This window comes from Microcebus murinus, chromosome 1 (assembly GCF_040939455.1).
Source record: "Microcebus murinus isolate Inina chromosome 1, M.murinus_Inina_mat1.0, whole genome shotgun sequence".
NCBI classification, from domain to species: domain Eukaryota; kingdom Metazoa; phylum Chordata; class Mammalia; order Primates; family Cheirogaleidae; genus Microcebus; species Microcebus murinus.
Window position 1 is genome coordinate 150188011 of NC_134104.1, and position 21461 is coordinate 150209471.

General features: G+C 44.6%; 1 protein-coding gene across 1 annotated transcript; it reads right to left on the reverse strand.

Annotated features, from left to right (window-relative positions):
* Window positions 1-16214: 16214 nt before the first annotated feature.
* Window positions 16215-20276, reverse strand: LOC142873284 (caprin-1). The gene has a single exon (XM_076006819.1). It carries the CDS (start codon window positions 20130-20132, stop codon window positions 18003-18005), a length of 2130 nt encoding a protein of 709 aa, XP_075862934.1. The 5' UTR covers window positions 20133-20276; the 3' UTR covers window positions 16215-18002.
* Between the last annotated feature and the right edge of the window lie 1185 nt (window positions 20277-21461).

Genomic DNA, 21461 nt, shown 5'->3' on the forward strand with positions numbered 1-21461 from the left:
CTATCCCCAGGGAAGCTCATGCCCTAAGAGACAGGTACCGAATTTTTCATAGCAGTACTTGGAGAGGCAGCGGAATCTTGAAGACAGCTGCAAAGTTCGATGATGGCGGAATGAATAAATATATATATTGTCAACCTTAAATAATGAGATTCAGAAAATATGATTAAGTATAGAGTTTATTTGAACTCAGAGCTTGAGTAAGGCCACCCAGGAGCATAGATTCAAGTTGCCCTGAATGTACACTCCTATTAGCACCAGTTACAAGTGAGTTTTAAGGACAAGAGAGGAGGCAGTTCCTAAACTGTACTTTAAAATAACGTGAGCTACTGATTGGCTATACATTCTTCCTTGTATCACATGTTCCAGGAATAGGAAGATAAAAGGTGAGGCATCTAGTTGGGAACAAAATGCCTTTAAACAATTGTCCATGGGCATGGGTGTGGTGAGGGGAGGTGTGTGACTGAGGTCCCATCCTCTGGTCTCTCTGGACCTGATAAATTTTGCATACTTCACAGAGCTCAGACTTCTCTGAGCTATTTTTCTTTTCTCGTTTCCCCCTTTTTCATCAAGATCGTTCAAAGAAAGCATCATAGATGAACTCAAATGGTTTTGGCTCCTTTTATGTTCAGAAGCCTAGGCCTGTCTCACTAGGAAGGCTCATTCCAGGATTTTCCTGTCCCTTTTGGGAGATGGGGGTGCAGAGGCGATACTCCAAGGAATTTTAAAAGTGCCAAAAGCCCAAGTGGGATGACATCACTTGGCAGCAAAAATGAGACCTCAGTCAAGTCTCTGATTTATACACCTGCTGTCACTTGTTGAATCATCTCGAGTCTTCAGAATATTATGAGTTTAGTTTTCTCAGAAGAAGCAAAACAGTGAGAGATACATAGCAGAAATATAATGCACATAGGGATTATAAACAAAGAGAATTTGTATACCAGAATGAAAAAAAAACCTATCCTACTGGGGAGTCACTAGAACCAGCATGAAGAAAATTAAAACACCCTGTTCTTCTTTAGAGACTTATAGCCAGGAAATAATTCAGGATTTAGTTTAAATTGTAGGAAAATAATAAAAACTCAAAAACAATGGCCAGGGCTGGAATCTAATAATAGGTGTGCTATAGTGTTCTTCTGAAACATAATTTTTCTCTCTCCAGTTTCCCATTCCTACCAAAAATAAATCTTAGTGAGACCAATTTACTTGCAAAATAACTTTTAACACTATACTTGGTCTGATTATTTGCATAAAGTGCAAAAAGAATTGTGAATGGCCATATAGGCTCTTTTAAATTGGCTTTGCTGAAATTTTTTTATAAAGAATCTCAGATTAGGCCAGGAGAGGTGGCTCACGCCTTTAATCCTAGCAATCGGGTAGGCAGAGATGGGAGGATCCCTCAAGGTCAGGAGTTCGAAACCACCCTGAGCAAGAGTGAGACCCCCCCCCTACTAAAAATAGAAAGAAATTAATTGGCCAACTAAAAATATACAGAAAAAATTAGCCAGACATGGTGGCGCATGCCTGTAGTCCCAGCTACTAGGGAGGCTGAGGCAGAAGGATCCCTTGAGCCCAGGAGTTTGAGGTTGCTGTGAGCTAGGCTGACGCCACGGCACTCTAGGCTGGGCAACACAGTGAGACTCTGTCTCAAAAAAAAAAAATGTAATTGACAAGGAAATTTGGTATTTATGTGGCATATAACAATGGAACATAATCATAACAATGACTGATAACATACTATGACATCAGAATTTTAGAAATCTCATACAACTTTGGAACACATATTAATAACACATTTATATAAATATAATTCAAAGAAAGTTAGACACCTTTTTTTTTTTTTGAGACAGAGTCTCACTCTGTTGCCCGGGCTAGAGTGCCGTGGCATCTAAACATCATTTTTTATTTGACAATGCTTCCTGTATTATTTTAACATACCGAATAAGCCTAATTTGTCTCACTTGGACTTCCAGGGGTTCCTATTTGTTATGTACAAGTTAGTTCAAGTCAAAAAGACTTAGCTTTAGAATCTGAAACTTAATTTGGGGAAGTATGTCAAATATTAAAGGCTTAAAACACTTGATGTTAAAATAAGATTCAAAACACATGGTCGTAATAGGATCACAGGTCACTGTAAAGTAATAGTCACTCATTTAGCCAAAATGATAATTCAAAGATTTCAAAAGGCAAAAACTTTGAATCTTTCGTAGAGAGGAGACTCAGTTCCCAATGAAGAGACCTCATAAAAACAAACTCTTTCCTCCCTTCTTTTTGCAGTTTACTCAAAAGGTAAGCAAATCTTTTACTGTCACTTAATACTACACAAAGTTCTTGTTCAAAAGAGAAAACCAAATTTTACTTGTATATTAATGTATTATCAATGCTAAAGTTAATTTTAACAAAACCTTATAAACAGGGGAGTGGAGAGGAGGAAAAAAACCTTATAAACAAATCCATCCAATCTCAGTTAGCTCTGACCACAAAAGATGTCCATAAATCTTTTATAACCTCTTAAAATCTATTAAAGAGCAGATGAGTTCATCAAGAAAACCCTGTTGTTCCAACACAGCGCAGGGGCCCACACTCTGACCTTGTATCAGTGTGCTTTTGATATTTTTAGAAAAATTTTTAGATTTTTAGAAAAATTTTATAAATAATTTCATCCTAATTTTAGCCAACTTGATCACACACAAAATTCCTTTCACAAGATTAATCTTCCACAAACCGTCTACAACTTGCTTAAACCTTCAGTTCTGTCCTATATTTCGTCTTGATAATTGGCATTTTACCTGATGACAAAAATTTGCTTTCCTTTTCCCTTGTCATTTCAACCATGCAAAGTGCTCTCTGATGCCAAAGAAAAAACTACTCTCCCTTTTCAATTTCCTTCACCAAAAATACATCTTTCTTTATACTCTCTGTATATAGAATTGTTTCTTCTATATCTAGTAGTTTTAATTACATCTATTAACTACAATTTTAACTCTTAGTGACCCTAATTTCCAGTGAAAATCCTGGGAAGTAGGTAATTTTGAACTGTTTTATACTATTATTGGTAGATGAAAACCATTTCATAATTCTTTTTTTTTTTTTTTTTTTTTTTGAGACAGAGTCTCACTTTGTTGCCCAGGCTGGAGTGAGTGCCATGGCGTCAGCCTGGCTCACAGCAACCTCAAACTCCTGGGCCCAAGCAATCCTGCTGCCTCAGCCTCCCGAGTAGCTGGGACTACAGGCATGTGCCACCATGCCCAGCTAATTTTTTCTATATATATTAGTTGGACAATTAATTTCTTTCTATTTATAGTAGAGACGGGGTCTCACTCTTGCTCAGGCTGGTTTGGAACTCCTGACCTCGAGCAATCCGCCCACCTTGGCATCCCAGAGTGCTAGGATTACAGGCGTGAGCCACCACGCCCGGCCTACCATTTCATAATTCTTAGAAAGATGTCTTCTCAATTTTTTGTAGCAGATCCAAATATATTTAGTGGGATTATAGGTTCATGCCTGTAATCCCAGTACTTTGGAAGGCCAAGGCAAGAGGATCATTTGACTTGAGGCCAGGAGTTCAAGACCAGACTGGTAACGTAGCGAGACCCTGTAGCTACAAAAAATTTAAAAATTATGCATTACATAGATTCGTTGATCTTTCATCAAAAGAAAAAAAAAGAAGAAAGAAAAAATTTAAAAATTAGGACTGGGCCCAGTGGCTCACGCCTGTAATCCTAGCACTCTGGGAGGCTGAGGGGGGAGAATCGCTAAAGGTCAGGAGTTTGAAACCAGCCTGAGCAAGAGCAAGACCCCATCTCCACTAAAAAAAGAAAGAAATTAATTGGCCAACTAAAAATATATAGAAAAAATTAGCCAGGCATGGTGGCACATACCTGTAGTCCCAGCTACTTGGAAGGCTGAGGCAGAAGGATCACTTGAGCTCAGGACTTTGAGGTTGTTGTGAACTAGGCTGACGCCATGGCACTCTAGCCAGGGCAACAGAGTGAGACTCTGTCTCAATAAATAAATAAATAAATAGGTGGGCATGGTGGCATGCACCTGTTGTCCCAGCTACCAGAGAAGCTGAGACAGGAGGACCCCCTGAGCCCAGGAATTCAGAGTTACAGTAAGCTATGATTGGACCACTGCATTTCAGCCTGGGTGATAGAGTGAAAAAATAAAAATAAATAAAAAATAAATATATTTAGTTTTTCCTATGCCATATAAATAACTCAGAAATTTTCTGATTATTAATTAATTTAATATCACTTTAAGTTTTTGAAAAAGATTTCTGAAATTATGAAAAGTTCATTTATAAACTTTTATTCCATTACAGTCACATAATTGATTTATTCTTACCAATTATGCTTGAATAGTTCATTAAAGAGAGCTAACCCTCATCTCAAGTCATCTTTGCTAACCATTTTTACAGACTGTCAAGGTTAGGCAAGTCACCAACTAAGTGAAAATACATGATTATTTGGCTAATCAGAAGACAGACCTGGACCAGGCAAGGTGGCTCACGCCTGTAATCTAGCACTCTGGGAGTTCGAGACCAGCCTTAGCAAGAGCCAGACCCATCTCTACCAAAAATGGAAAAATTAGCTGACTGTGGTGGCGTGCACCTGTAATCCCAGCTACTCAGAAGGTTAAGACAGGAGGATTGCTTGAGCCCAGGAGTTTGAGGTTGCTGTGAGCTAGGCTGACGCCACAGCACCGTAGCCCAGGTAGCAAAGCAAAACTCTGTCTCAAAGCCGGGCGTGGTGGCTCACGCCTGTAATCCTAGCACTCTGGGAGGCTGAGGCGGGTGGATTGCTCGAGGTCAGGAGTTCGAAACCACCCTGAGCGAGACCCCATCTCTACTAAAAAATAGAAAGAAATTAATTGACCAAGTAAAAATATATATACAAAAAAAATTAGCCGGGCGTGGTGGCGCATGCCTGTAGTCCCAGCTACTCGGGAGGCTGAGGCAGGAGGATCACTTGAGCCCAGGAGTTTGAGGTTGCTGTGAGCTAGGCTGATGCCACGGCACTCACTCTAGCCTGGGCAACAAAGTGAGACTCTAACTCTGTCTCAAAAAAAAAAAAAAAAAAAAAAAACTGTGAGGAATATTCCAATTCTTAAGTTGGATGATGGGTTCATGGATATGATTTTTAATGTTATGCTTCACAACTTACATATACGATATAATTATACATAGTAAATATTTCCTAATTATAATTTTTAAATGATTGTTTTAAGTATCATATTGTAGGAATACATGCTAAACTGTTAAGAGTGCTTATCCTGAAGGCAGGGAAATGGATTACAGGCAACTTTTACTTTCTTTTATACATTTGTAATCATTTAAATCCTTTAGAATAAAAAGGTGACAATCCTTTAGAATAAAAAGGGTGGGGTTGGGGGAAGGTCATTAAAGATAGAAAAAGAGGCCGGGTGCGGTGGCTCAAGCCTGTAATCCTAGCATTCTGGGAAGCCAAGGCAGGTGGATCATTTAAGCTCAGGAGTTCGAGACCAGCCTGGGCAAGAGTGAAACCCAGTCTCTACTAAAAATAGAAAGAAATTACTTGGACAGCTAAAAAATTAGCCAGGCATGGTGGCGCATGCCCGTAGTTCCAGCTACTCAGGAGGCTGAGGCAGGAGGACCACTTGAGCCCAGGAGTTTGAGGTTGCTGTGAGCTAGGTTGACGCCACGACACTCTACCCCGGGCAACAAAGTGAGACTCTGTCTCAAAAAAAGAAAAAAGAAAAGAAAGGAAAAAGAAAGCAAACTAAAAATTAAACTAATGAATTTGATAACCCATCTAAAAAAATAAAAAGACTTACCCAGTAGCAGAAAGTAATCTGTCTGTACCCACATTTACTCTGTGAACACTGTCTTCAAGTGAAGTTGAAGGCAGACAGGCACCAACAAGATTGACACAAGAAGATGCTGTCTTGTCACTCAGGTGTCACAGCATCACACCTGAGTCCCCTTGCGAGCTACAGATCCCCTATGATGTCCTGGGAATTCATATTTTTTAAAATTCTATAATCATTCTATGAATGTGGAAGCTTTGTACTAGAGTGGGTATGTTAAACATACTATTTTATGAAATGTAAGTTTTGAAAATACACCACAAACTTTGGACTCTATTTTGCTTTTACTCATTTTTGTATATATACTGGGAGCCTCAACAAATGGAAGTAGCCAGGGCCTCTCTTGGTCTGCCTGGTGTCTAAGAAGGAAGGAGCCTAAAAGAGTGTGTCTCTGTTCTGTCCAGCCCTGTGCCTGGGGAGAGAATCTAGACTGCTGACACAGACTGACTGAAGAATTTGGGGCATGAGTCTGGGGGCCCCAGTGGTACAGAGAGGGTTCACCTCCCAGGGCTGGCACTCTGTCCTGTGCTCTCCAGAAAGCTTTCTTGCTGCTGCTAAGAATCCTCCGGGCTTTGTTCGTGAGGCAGATCAGTTATTGTAGGTAAATGAGACACCAGATTCTTGTTAAGCAGATAATTTTGTGATCCATGGTGCCTTACATTTGCAAAGCATATTTGAATATAAAGATATCATCCTAGCCGAGCGTGGTGGCTCACGCCTGTAATCCTAGCTCTCTGGGAGGCTGAGGCGGGCGGATAGCTCGAGGTCAGGAGTTCGAAACCAGCCTGAGCAAGAGCGAGACCCCGTCTCTACTATAAATAGAAAGAAATTAATTGGCCAACTAATACATATAGAGAAAAATTAGCCGGGCATGGTGGCGCATGCCTGTAGTCCCAACTACTCCGGAGGCTGAGGCAGGAGGATCGCTTGAGCCCAGGAGTCTGAGGTTGCTGTGAGCTACGCTGACGCCACGGCACTCATTCTAGCCTGGGCAACAAAGCGAGACTCTGGCTCAAAAAAAAAAAAAAAAAGAAAAGAAAAAGATATCATCCTTATACACATTAAACCTCAAATAAAACATGCTTTAGGCTGAGCACAGTGGCTCACACCTGGAATCCTAGCATTCTGGAAGGCTGAGGTGGGAGGATCGCTTAAGATCAGGAGTTTGAGACCAGCTTGAGCAAGAGCCAGACCCAGTCCCTACTAAAAAATAGAAAACTCAGCCGGGCATGGCGGTCCACATCTGTAGTCCCAGCTGCTAGGGAGGCTGAGGTAAGGGGCATCACTTGAGCCCAGGAGTTTGAGGTTGCTGTGAGCTAGGCTGATGCCACCTCACACTGGTGGCCTGGGCAACAGAGCAAGACTCTGTCTCAAGAAAAAAAAAAGGGGGGGAAAGAAAAGAAAACATGTTTTCTGATGCCAAAAATAATATAATTTTAATTGACAAAAATTGGAAAAACATGGCAAATACCAAATACATAAATGAAAACCAAAGCGAGTCACAATCCCCTGGGAAGCAAATGCCAGAGCACAGTTGAGGTTGGAGTGGTCTGTTTGGCATGATGCCTGTGAGAGACAAAGGGGCGGAGGGAGCAGGGGCGGGCTGCAGAGCCTGCAGACTGCCACGACACAGGTGCAGGGGGCGGGATCTGCAGGGAGAGCTCGGACTGCAGCTGGGAGACAGGGTCAGCCAACCCAACACGGGGCTTTCAGACAAAGGTTGCCTAGAAAAGTCCCACCACGCTGGGAGGAACGGACAGACTCTAGTACCACACCACGCTCAAGCCGAGCCTGGGAGCTGCCAGGACTGGGATGGGGCGTGGCCTCAGCCCGGTGCGGCAGCCCCTGGCAAAGGTACCTCTGAGGTTCCCCACTGACTGCCCTCAAGGCAGATTCTGGAAGGGAGATCTGAGTGGCAGATCTCCGTGGCCACTTGTGTATGTGCATGTTTGTACATGTAGGTATGTAACTAGTTTTTGTTTTTTTGTTTTTTTGTGTGTGTTTTCTTTTTTGAGGCAGAGTCTCACTTTGTTGCCCAGGCTAGAATGAGTGCCGTGGCACCAGCCTAGCTCACAGCAACCTCAAACTCCTGGGCTCAAGCAATCCTGCTGTCTCAGCCTCCCGAGTAGCTGGGACTACAGGCGTGCACCACCATGCCTGGCTAATTTTTTCTATATATATTAGTTGGCCAATTAATTTCTTTCTATTTATAGTAGAGACAGGGTCTCCCTCTTGCTCAGGCTGGTTTTGAACTCCTAACCTCCAGCAATCCGCCCGCCTTGGCCTCCCAGAGTGCTAGGATTACAGGCATGAGCCACTTTGTTTTTTTGAGACAGAGTCTCACTCTGTTGCCCGGGCTAGAGTGCTATGTTGTCAGCCTAGCTCACAGCAACCTCAAACTCCTGGACTCAAGCGATCCTCCTGCCTCAGCCTCCCGAGTAGCTGGGACTACAGGCTTGCGCCGCCATGTCCGGCTAATTTTATATATCTATTTTTAGTTGTTCAGCTAATTTCTTTCTATTTTTTTAGTAGACACTGGGTCTCGCTCTTGCTCAGGCTGGTCTCAAACTCCTGAGCTCAAATGATCCACCCACCTCGGCCTCCCAGAGTGCTAGAATTACAGGCATGAGCCTTCGTACCCGGCCTGTAATTAGCTTTTGTTTTAAATAATTCTGATCACACTGTGCATATTGCTTGGTAGTTTGAATTTTTTCCACTTAATTTATTTCACTGAGTACACTGACACATACGTTAACTCATTCTTTCAAAATTAGGGTCCATGACTGAGCTCCAGGGAATCCATGAGGTTTCCGAAACAATGTGCTACATTTTACAGAAAGGTATATATGTGCATCTTCCCAGAGAGAGGGCTGGTGGCTTTTTCACATCCTCTAAGGCAGCGGTCCCCAACCTTTTCGGCACCAGGGACTGTTTTCATGTCGGGGGAGGGAGTAGGAGCTCTGGCGGTGATGCCAGCTATGGGGAGTGGCAGTAAATACAGATGAAGCTTGGCTCCCTCGGCCACTCGCCTCCTGGTGTGCAGCCGGTTCCTAGGTTTCATGGAAGATCATTTTTCCACCATCTAGGAGCAGGGGTGGGGTGGGGGTTGGGGGAGAAGTCAGGGCTCAGGTGCTGATTCCTGGCCTGGTTCCTAATAGGCCAGAACTGGTACCGGGCCGCAGCCTGGGGATTGAGGACCGCAGCTCTAAGGGGTCCAAAACCCACTAAGAACCAGTAATCTAAGGCACGTGTTGGGGCTCAGAAAGTGATGCCCCCAAACTGGTGCTCTGACATGCTGAGAGGCCTTAGAAGCTGTCTCAGAATCAAGGTTCCTCTGACCTTGTCATTTTTCTCCTACGCCGCCCCCGCACCCAAGCACAGGCAGGGGACTCTCTCTGGAATTTTCTTGTCTGACCAAGAAAGCTTCTTCCCAAATGAAACACAATCGCCTTCCATCACCTCCCTGAAATCTTATTATCTGTCTCAGAAAAGAAGACTAAGGAATGCAACCACACCTGAACAGACTGTTTCACAAGATACTACTTGCCTCTCGGGCTCATTCAAATTCCAAAGAGAATCATTTACAAGTTAATTTCTGTCCATTCCTTCTCCCTGACAATCATCTGCTGCCCCTTAAAAGACCAATCTACATTCCCTATCTACTCCCTCCCTATGAGAAAGGGTTATATAAGCTTCTGTGCTTCACTGGGTTCTTGGGTAATCATTCTCCTGCAACCCCCCCGTGTTATGTATGTTAAAATAAAATCTGTGTGTCTTTTCTCCTATTAATCTGCCTTTTATTGGTTGATTGGTTGAGAAGGGGAAGTTTTCTCTTGGCCCTTACGCGTGGTTTATGGCCGTGGCACACCATGATGTATGCAAACAGCCCCTAATGTTGATTGGTTTCCAGGTTTTGGCTCTGATGAATATTGATATTCATAAGTCTTAGCACACGATACGATGTGATGTATCCCACAGGATGAATGCCCATAGGAACAATGTTGAGACAAAAGGTATGTGCCTCACCTTTCAGGCTTTTTATACTATTGTCAACAATACCTGATGCCTTGGAATAGCAAGGTTGGTCAGAGGACAAGACAATCCTGGTCACTGGGACATTGTAACTCTTATAATGTTTTTAATCCCTTTCATCTTCAGAGCACTGGTAGACATTATTATGCCCATTTCACATATGAATACACTGAGTCTCAGAGGGGTTAAGTGACATGCCCAGGGTCACTCTGGGTCCAAGCTCTAATTCAAGCTCAGATCAGTCTGATTCCAAAGAGATCAGACTAGAGGGGAGTTTTTTCATAAAGTGGTAGTGAAACCACCCTTTATAAAGTTAATAAAGGACCACAAGGAGGGAACTCAGGTAGGGGAATATATATATATGCAGCCACTCTTCCTGAGCTTGCTTTCCTATAATTGCTAACTGCTCAGGAGTCACATAGCTGATGGACATAAAGATTTTTAGCTTTCTTCACTGCTCCCATAGATAACAACATCCTTGAGAAACCTAAGGGCTAGTTTTTGAGAGATCTTCCAGGCCCTGCATTCCACTGGACCAGCTGACCCACCCAGACCAGTGGCCCATACCAAGGAACTGACTCAACTAGTCTTGTGACCCACACCCAAGAACTGACTCAGCACAAGAAGACAATTTCTCTACTCCTATGGTTCCACCCCGAACGCAGCCAATCAGCAGACCAAACTGCCTACCCCTTTGCCCGCCAAACTATCTTTAAAAACTCTTTCTCCCAAATTCTCAGGGAGATGAATTTGAGAAATTCCTCCCATCTCCTCACATGGCACCTGCAATATTAAATTCTTTCTCTGCTGTAACCCCTGCTGTCTTGGTGCCCTGGCTTCCTCTTGAGCAGCGGGCAATGAACCTGGTTATTTAACCATCAATATGGTTAAATATTGGTTATGGCTTATTTGTTATGGCAATATGGTTATGGCTTATTTAACCATCAATATGCCGAGTCTTCAAATACTTCCCTTCTGTATTATTTATGATTCTTTTGCTCGAAAGTGAAGCAACCATCTCAACCTAGCCTAAGGAAAACAGAAGCTCTTGACAGGATGTGGGCACATTTCATGGTACATGAGGCCAGGAAAGCAGCTGGTGCCAGGTACGGGAAGGAAGATGTTCAGCTGGGGTGCCCCCCTTTTCCTCCCTGCTCATCACAGATGTACCTTGGTTTCTCAGCTGTGTGGTGACCATCTTGAACTCCTATCCTACCTGTCAGAGTCTGGGCACTCAGAGAAAGGTTAGGTCTACTTTTTCTGTACTGAATCCAAATTCCCGGGGAAGCCACTGTGATTGGCCCAGCTTGAGTCAGGTGATTACCCCTAATGCAATCACTGTTGCCGGGGGCAGGCTGTCCTATATTAAAGCACGAGCTCCAGACACTGAGTGGTCACCACAGCCAGGGAGGAGGAATGCCACGACTGCTAAGACTCACTTTGGGAGGAGGAGGATAGGATTTCCCATTGCCCCTTTTCAGCTCACAGAAACAGTGCATAGGGGCCGGGCGCGGTGGCTTGCACCTGTAATCCTAGCAGTCTGGGAGGCCGAGGCGGATGGATTGCTCAAGGTCAGGAGTTGGAAACCAGCCTGAGCAACAACGAGACCCCGTTTCTACTATAAATAGAAAGAAATTAATTGGCCAACTAATATACACAGAAAAAATTAGCTGGGCATGGTGGCGCATGCCTGTAGTCCCAGCTACTCGGGAGGCTGAGGCAGGAGGATTGCTTGAGCCCAGGAGTTTGAGGTTGCTGTGAGCTAGGCTGGTGCCATGGCACTCACTCTAGCCTGGGCGACAAAGTGAGACTCTGTCTCAAAAAACAAACAAACAAAAAAAAAAAAAACAGTGCATAGGGAGAGAAGCATGCATTCTTGATGTAGGTCTCCACCAAAGAATTCGGTTGGAGATTTGGTAGCTGCAGACAAGTGTCATTTAATTGCTCAGCCGATATTGTGTGTTGCTAAGGGTGAGGCCCCTGGGCAAATGGCAGTTTGGGCTATGACAACTTCTATGAAAACAGGCAGGCTTTTGGTTATAAACAGTTAGCGCTGCCCCCACCACAAACACACACACATGGTCTACCAGGAGGAGATTAAGAAAACGGGGAGCTAACAGGTCTCCATAAAATAAAATTGTTACTTAACCCACAAGAGTGTTCCATGGGTCTACACAGAAAGCCAATCAGTGCGACAACAAGGATTGCCAAGGAAGAAAGGGAATTGATTATGGATAACACCAGCCGGAAGATGGGAGAACTGCCTTAAATCTATCTCCCCGACCAACTGAGGGCAGGGATTTTTGTGAGGTGTTAGGAAGGCACCTACCTGCATCGGGGCAGGTTGTGTTGAAGTCAACACATGCAGAAGGTCTAACTCAGCAGTCACAGGTTAGCGACGAGCAGTGAGTCTCTGTGTTGTTATCCTGCGAAGAATCTGCCATTTCTGGGAAACAACTCAAAAGGTAAAAAGTTTCGCTAAATAGAAAGACTATAATGTTCTGGTCATTGAACACTATGGGCCTGGAAATCCAAAGCATAAGAAAGCGACAGGGAACACATGCATGGGGACGGGGGGTCACTTCTTCTTTGCTCATGGAGCTGATTACAGAGTCAGGAATTTTCAGGGAACCTGTTAGGGGGGTAACATTTGAGGGAGTTTTGAAGGCTGAGAAATGCCAGGCACTGGGGAGGGAGGGACAGTCCTGCAGAGGGGAGGGTGGGCAGGGCCGGTGTGGTGGGAGCAGGAAGAGCAGGGTGGGGGACTGACGGGGACAGGGCTGGGGCAGGTCTCACTGTCAGCTGCTGGGGAGCGGTGAGCAGGGGGTGGCCTGACCTGAGCTGAGCTCTGAAAAGATGACCGCAGCCACCATGTGAGGAACGGGCCTGGGAGTGGGGTTGGCTGCTGAGAAGGAAGCTGGTTGTGACGTCTTTTTGCTGACATCAAATGTATGGTCTTTCCACACTAAGCGAGTCTCCAATTCTCTGGTGATAATTACACATCCAACAATTCAATTCAATTGTGACACTCTCTGGAGTTGGCACGGATCCCACAGACTGAAGGCTCAGTCCCACCAGACTGACCCACTTCAGACGCCAGGCACAAGTCCTAGGCCCCCAGGCTACCTGCACCTCCATCTGACTTGGCTACCAACTTGGGGGTTCCTATGGCCCGCTCTTGAGATTCAACAATTGGCTAGGATGACTCACGGATCCCAGGAAAACACTTCAGTGACTTCTACCCGTTTATTGTAAAGGATCCAACATAGCAACAGCCAGATGGAAGGGATGCTTAATGTTGGGGGTGCGGACCTGTGCCCCCTCCAGGCACACCACCCCTCCCAGCACACGGACACGCTCACCAACCCGGAAGCTCTCTGAATCCCAGTTTTTAGGGGTTTATATGGAGGTTTTGAGATAGTATAGAAGGTGGACTTTGGCTACCTGACTGAGCCTTGAGCCAAAGCTTAAGTCTGCTTCCAATACGGAGCAAAAGCTTGGAAAATGATTAACACCCAGCTTCACTAGAAGGTAGTTCTGCTTTCCTTAACAGGATGTGGCAATCATTGGAGCAGGGGTCCCTTGGCCCCAGTCAAAGCCAGCACAAACTGGTTCCTGCCAAGAGGAAGCCCAAAGTTGAGTGCTCATAGACCTCTTGCCTCATTTTAATGCTAAAAATCACACCCAAGTGTAGGGGACTGACACATATTTTCCTAGTTTAAGAATTAAAGTTAGTGAGTAATGTACATGTTCTGCCCAGAGTGTTTGAAAGTAACGTGCTCCAGACAAGGTCCTTGTGATAAACAAGGCTGTTGCCTAGAGGCATAACAAAGGACCTGAGTTGCAAGTAAGCAAGAGCTACCCCACCCCACAGCATTGGGGGTCTGGAGGCCACACAATAAACACATTGTTCCTGTGATTGCTGCGTACACCCCATAAGATGGCTGGTTAGTCAATGACGGGTAAGACCCCTCAAGGGAGGGGCAACGTAAGCCAGGCACAGCTTCCAGGGTTCAGCTGAAGATCTTAGGAGGTCACCCTAAGAGAAGCTTGGGATGAGAAATGCCCCCTATGACTTGCCTTGCCCATCCTTGCTAATCTAGGTCCATGATCTATGCCTAGTGCTTAGAGCAACCACCTTGAAATTTTGAGTCAGGGGATATTTGCTTCCCTAAGGCTATGCATTCCAGAATTTATGGCTATCACTGCCATGCCTGGGTGGTTACGTACAAGGAACTAACTTTAATCTTTTAGAGTATAAAAATAAAACTGACCCAGTGTATTATTACTTGAGTCAACCCTTTGTACGTGTGTCTGCATTTTTCTCTGTGTTCTGCGTTTGTGTTCTGTGTTCATCCTCTGTTCTGTAAATGGGCCACGACACCCAAGGGTGGAAATTTAACATGCTAATGAGACATGCAATGGATGAAAAAATATGGTCACCAAAAGGGCAGCTGCCAACAAAACTCCACATCTACATGCTATGATGTCAATGTTGGCGTCAAACTTTCCCTCTCTACCCTTTAAGAGTTCCCCAGCCATTTGTTCAGAGAACAAGTCTGGCTGCTCCGTGACCAGCACTGTCTCCCTTTTGTTCAAGCAAAAGATGCCCCACCATAAAGCCTTGCCTGTATCAATTCCCTTTTCAGTCTTGTGACCATTTCTATTGACTCGGGACCAAGAACAGTGAGGTTGGTGACAGTTTCATTACTGTGGGCATGATTGATCAGATCATTGGCCATTGGTCATTGAAATCAACACCTAAACCTCTCCCCTCCCTGGAGGTCTGGGGATGGGCTGACAGCTCCAATACTCTAATCACTGCTTGGTCTTTTAGACACCAGCCCCCACTTCCCTACCAGAGTCATCTCATCAATATAAACTCAAGTGGAGTTGAGAGAGGCTTGTGAAGAACAAAAGATGGTCCTATCACTCGAAAATTCCTAGGATTTTCAGAGCTCTGTGCTAGGACCAGGTGCAAAGACCAAGTACACATTTACTATTATCCTAGGCTGGGAGGTGTTGAGAAGGGCTCCAGTAGCACAGCAGAGTGATGGGGCTGAGGTCAGGCAGGTGACACAGGAGCCAGAAAGCAGTGGATAGACTCAGAACATGCTGGGAGCTGGGGCGGACAGGGGCTGTGGGCAGAGATGTAGGGATAAGGGAAAGTGGGGGTCAAGGAGAATTCTTGTTTCTTGTTTGAGCTTCTGGGAGGCTTGCGTGACAGGTGCTGGACCATTTACTGAAATGGAACAGATTTGGGGAGAAACAGGTTGGAGGGAGACAATAAGAGGAGAGGTGCAGAAGCCTGCTGATTGGCCACAGGGGCGATCTGCCTGGACAAGAAATTCAGAGCCACTGGCTTTTTTTTTGAGACAGAGTCTCACTCTGTTGCCTGGGCTAGAGTGCCATGGCGTCGGCCTAGCTCACAGCAACCTCAAACTCCTGGGCTCAAGCAATCCTGCTTCAGCCTCCCGAGTAGCTGGGACTACTGCGCCCCTATGCCCTGCTAATCTTTTCTTTCTTTCTTTCTTTTTTTTTTTTTAAAGCTTTAAAAAAGAAGTTTCATTATCCACGTGAGATGATTGATATTGTGCATGTACAAAAGTATTTTATATGTGGGCTTGCTACAAGAGGCTATAGTGACATGTGACAATCATTTCCTTGCAATTCTGCTAAAATACGCATTTGACCAAACAAAAGGCCTTCTGGAGCTAGGACAACCATTCACATATTATACAGAATACTTAGTACCAAGATTCAGATCTTAATGGGACATTTTGGAAAGTTATCTGCCCCCTGAGGCACTCCTTTAAAAAATATGGTCTGAATTGAGACATAAAAGGTTTACATTTAAACTGTGATAGTAGAATGCCAAAATAAAATTATAGTACTTTGAAAAGAACAATTCTTATAAAAACATACAAAGAAATAATCAAACTATGAACACCTGTACACATATGCAACATATGCACTAATGCATAGACATTTGAAACTTAGAAGGCTTTTCTCCCCCATCCAATCTGAACTGATTCATAGAGATTGCTATATAAAGAACTTATTTACTTCAATTTTGATTGTAAATGTCATGGAATTATTTTCTACAGAGATAGCAAATTTAGTTTTATAGAGGATTGCAAGCATACATCTTTTAGGGATTACCCAGTAAACCACGAATCTTTTATACAGCCCTAAAATACAAATAACATATGGTTGTGGTACATCCCAGGCATATGTCATTTAAAGCACGCAAGGGGAGGTGCTAGCAAAAGAAATACTCATTTGCAAAAGTAAACAGATTAACCCTTCCAATATGATGTACCACAACCACACATGAGAGAAGTCAAGAACTTACTTTATTTTATTTTAAAATAAACATTGAAGATCCCCCCGTACCCCACCACCCTACAAAACTTTTGAATGTGGAATGTTCAACAGCCTATGGATTTTAGTAGGTTATAAAACCAGCAAAAACTCCAGTTGTCTAGTGATGAATGTTTGAGAATAGTTTTGCTTTTAAGTAACTGAGCACCTACTGGAAAAATTCCTTAGCTAAAGGCTGAAAATAAAATTTAATTTCTGCACAGAAAATACCATTAACTTAGTAGCCTTTGCTTAATAGGTGGTATTAATTCTCCATGAAGTCAAAGTGGAATGGGACAACAAGCAGCATTAAGTTCATAGGCACACAGAACTAGTGCTCAAACTGCTAGCACAAATTCCAACATAGTACATAAGGCTAAGTCACTACTCAACTGTCCATTTTCCATCAAACTTGAGACTCTCCCTATGCATCTAAGGGAAGGATTCACCACTTTGAATATAAATGCCTCCATGAAAAAAGGAGAATTCAATTAGGGTTAAATAGACAAAATATAAGTGCAAGTACTAGAGCAATGGCTGCTGGAAATAACCAGAAACTTTGTGACACTAACATTGCATGGGTGAATCACATAAGCTGCTAACTGTTGAACACCAGTGTTTCAAGATACAACTTTTATAAACATGTTTTATTTGTTTTGCTTATATCATCAGAACTGAAACTATTGACTGTCATTTCCCTGTAACAGGGAAATCAATCTAAAACACATACTGGTGCTTTTCAAAAGATAGCAATTTAAAAGGGTGGTAGCAGCAGGCATTTGATATCTTTTCCTTTTAAAAAAACTTTCAAATTGCAGGAAAAACATGTGACCAAGAGTGTTACGATTATCCACTAGAGATTTTCATCAGTACCTGTACCAATTTAGGTGACAATAAAGCAAGATCCAAGGATTAGTGACAGACAATGTACATGTCATAAGGAATGATATATGCTACCAATCCTTACAAAAGTCATTGTCTAAAAAAAACTGTTAAGTATTCAAAAAGGTATCTAAACACTTCACATTAAGTACAGAAGCGGCCAGATTATATCCCATGTTTGTTGCATATTTTTCAAAAAGTGCCAATCAAAGCCTAATTTTGCATTTTGGCTTTGTTGTATACAGTATCAGCTGTTAAAAAGCAATTTACATGTGTTTTTAACCACAGTCGTTTGGCCAGATGAACAGTGCTGTTTAAAGCTGTTAGCCAGCCTTATATGTGTGATTAAGGACCCATGTGTAATTTGGTATGCACCTAAACGTTCAGTGATCCAATTTGGAAAAGCTGGGAAATGCAGTTGTTCTGCCAAACCACACTCCACTCCTTCCATCTTCCTTTCAAGGGAAATATTTTAGTTTTGTCAATTACCGTTGAATAACTCTAGGGCTGATTTGTAGATTTTATCCAATGTCAAAAAAGTCAATCTTGCTTTTTTCAAGCCACTTCAAATAACTATGGAGATATTTATCACCCTGTAAAGTATATTATGTTTTACTCCTAAGCAAGGGTGAGGAATCTGAGTATCATGTGCAAGGCTCAAGATGACGCTTAGGACAGAACATGCAGAGTAAAAATAGTTTCCTTCCATATCCAGGTAATATAAAGCTGACAATTATAGTCCTGTCTTTATGGGATGAAAACAGTCCCTTTACAATAAGTTTCCTGAAAGGGAGAACAAATAGATAATAACTCTTCTGGTAACATATTATGGTACACTGGCCAGTGTGTTTTGGCGATTAAACATAATCCTGTGAATCAGATTAATTCACTTGCTGAGTGTTCATTTGCGGCATCCCTCTGTTGGGTCTTGGGGGCCCTCCACGACCTCGTGGGGCTCCCCGTGGTCCACTCTGCCCAGAGCCTCTCTTGAAATTCTGCTGATATCCATCCCGCTGATAGCCAGAGTAGTCCCGGGGAGCACTGAACTGAGACTGTGTATAACCACTGTTTGGAGTGTTAGAGAATGAAGGGCGGTAACCATCATATCCTCCTCTGAATCCATTGGCAGGGCCCCGATATCCATTCATCAAGCCTCTAGCACCACGGGAGCCTCCACGAGATACACCACGACTATTGTAATAGGGCTGACTGCTACGTGGAAATCCAGTGTTCTGCTGAGGAGGCTGCTGGTGGTTACCAGTCACTTGATGCGACTGGTCCTGGGAACCATGGTAAGTGCCAACCACTGTTTGAAGCTGTTCTTGCTGAAGCTCTGTTTGTTCTACTTGGTGAGGTTGACTAGAAAAGCTCTGGTTATAACTGGCCTGGTACTGATTCTGCTGTTTTAAAGTATCTGGTTCATTAACAGGAGGAACAGGGGCATTCATATTGAACACCGTCTGCATGGATTGGAATGGAGCAGCATTTACATTGATTCCACTGCTATGTAACGGTTTGCTTGTTCCAGCCTGGAACACCTGGGGCTGAGAAGCAGCAGGAAGGGATGATGATGCTGTTGTCTGGTCTGTATTTAAAGAAATTGTTGCCTGAATCTGATCAATTGGTTCCTTTTGTGGTCGTTGCTCTGTAGCATGAGAAGGCTGGTACAAAGGTTGAGATGCTGTGTATCCCTCGCTTGTGGATGAAACCAAAGGAACCTGTGTAGCTTCTGGTTGTACAGGAACTTGATTAGGCTGAGCAAGTCTAGATTCAGAATGAACTGGAGGGCAAACCAGCTGGGGCATGTCCATGTTTTGTGTTGGATTCATAGGTTGTGCAGATACAATGGCAGGATCAAGTGTCTGGTTTTCAAAATCCAGCATTGAATCCTGTATGAAATTATAGGGCCCCTGCATTTGTGCCATAAGGTCTTGTACTCGCTGTCTTCTCACAAGGGGATCTGCTTGAGCCACTGGAGTCAGAGAGTGAGGCTCTGGTACTGAAGGGGATGCAGCTTGAGTTTGCTGCTGGAGTGAATTTACCACCTCAACTGTTTCAACTGTCCACTCATCTACCTGCTCCTTTTCACCACTGCTGAACTGTGTTTCTGCCATAAATTGTCTATTTACATACTCTGTTGATTCAACTTCACTTTGTTCAGTGTATTCTTCTGCTGGCTCAGGTTCAGCTTCAGCTACCTGGTCTTCAACTGCAGGTGCTGAGGCTGCCTCTTCTTCCTCACATAACCCATTCTGGTGGTTATGGGTGCTGTCAAAGTAGTTTGACTGAAAAACACGCTCAACAATTTCCTTTAGAGATTTATAGGTAGTTCCGCATACAGATTTTTCCTTCCCTTCCAGCAAGTCCCACAGGTGAATGGAGGCATGTTCATACTGCTCATTCAACCTCAAGTTCATGTCCCGTTCAGGATCTACTAACTTGTAGAATTCATCCAACAATGACAATTCTTCTTCAGACAATATTGGCACTCCATTCAAACCTTGTTTAAGGTCAGTTCGTACTTCATCATCTCCCAATTTGTCCAAAACATATTGCAGCTCAAGTACAGTTTTTAAACGTTTCTGTTCAGCTTCTTCTCTCATAAGCTGTTCCCGACGTGCTGTCTTCTTTATTGTTTTCTGAATATCTTGACTTAATGCCATGAAACTCCTCTGTAGTTCTTTTGCAAACTCCAAGTTATTTGTGACTTCCTGGTACTTAGATACAGCATCCAGCTGATCCTGATTAAGCCTTTCCCCTTTGTTCATTCGTTCCTGATAATCATCAAGCTTACCCTTTTTCTTCTCCAGGTTCCGAAGTTTCTTGTCGATCACCCCGAGAATCTGCTTCATGGCCTCGGTCTGGACGGCACCGGTGCCGGTTGCGGGGTGCTGAGAAGCCGGCGCAGCTGCCCCGGCCCCCGCCGCCGCCTCACTCCCGGAGGAACCCGATGGCGGTGGCGGTCCGGACGACTTGCTGCCGCTTCCGCTGTGGCTGGTGGCCGAGGGCATCTTTAGACCGTAAGGGGAGAGAAGAAAAAGCGGGAGGAAGGACAAGAGCGGCCAGTCAGGAGACGGACGGGGCGAGACGCGGGACAAAACGCGCAGCGGGCGGGAGCCTGCGCGAGCGGGTGGGGGTGGGGGCCGGTGCGCGCCTCGGGGGCAGGAAGAGTGCGCGGGCGCGCGCGCGACCCGCCAGCTGGGCGCCCCGGCCGGCCCCGCGCCGCCCCCCGGCCCGCCCCTCCCCCGCGCGAGCCGCCGGCCCGGCCTGCCCGCCCGCCCCGGGGCAGCCTCTTTTTTTTTTTTTGAGACAAGAGTCTCGCTTTGTTGTCCAGGCTAGAGTGAGTGCCGTGGAGTCAGCCTAGGTCACAGCAACCTCAAACTCCTGGGCTCAAGCGATCCTACTGCCTCAGCCTCCCGAGTAGCTGGGACTACAGGCATGTGCCACCATGCCCGGCTAATTTTTTCTATATATATCAGTTGGCCAATTAATTTCTTTCTATTTATAGTAGAGATGGGGTCTTGCTCTTGCTCAGGCTGGTTTTGAACTCCTGACCTCGAGCAATCCGCCCACCTCAGCCTCCCAGAGTGCTAGGATTACAGGCGTGAGCCACCATGCCTGGCCTATGCTAATCTTTTCTATATATATTTTTAGTTATCTAGCTAATTTCTTTCTACTTTTCTTTTTTCTTTTCTTTTATTTTTTTGAGACAGAGTGTTGCTTTGTTGCCTAGGCTAGAGTGAGTGCTGTGGCATCAGCCTAGTTCACAGCAACCTCAAACTCCTGGGCTCAAGCAATCCTGCTGCCTCAGCCTCCCAAGTAGCTGGGACTACAGGCATGTGCCACCATGCCCGGCTAATTTTCTCTATGTATATTAGTTGGCCAATTAATTTCTTTCTATTTATAGTAGAGATGGCGTCTCACTCTTGCTCAGGCTGGTTTCGAACTCCTGACCTCAAGCATTCCGCCTGCCTCGGCCTCCCAGAGTGCTAGGATTATAGGCGTGAGCCACCGTGCCCGGCCTCCTCCTACTTTTTTAGTAGAGATGGGGTCTCGGTCTTGCTCAGGCTGGTCTCAAACTCCTGAGCTCAAATAATCTTCCCGCCTTAGCCTCCCAGAGTGCTAGGATTACAGGCATGAGCCATCGTGCCGGACCAGAGCCACTGGCTTTGAAACAAGGGCCTGAGTGAGTTCACCGGGGCAGAGGGTGTAGTTAGAGGACAATAGAGGGCCCAGGACCAAGCCCCAGAGAGTCACAGAGGGGGAAGAGCCAGAAAATGAGGCTGAGGCAGAGTAGCCGGGAGGCAGCAAGAGAATGGAGGGAAGAGCCTACCTGTGGA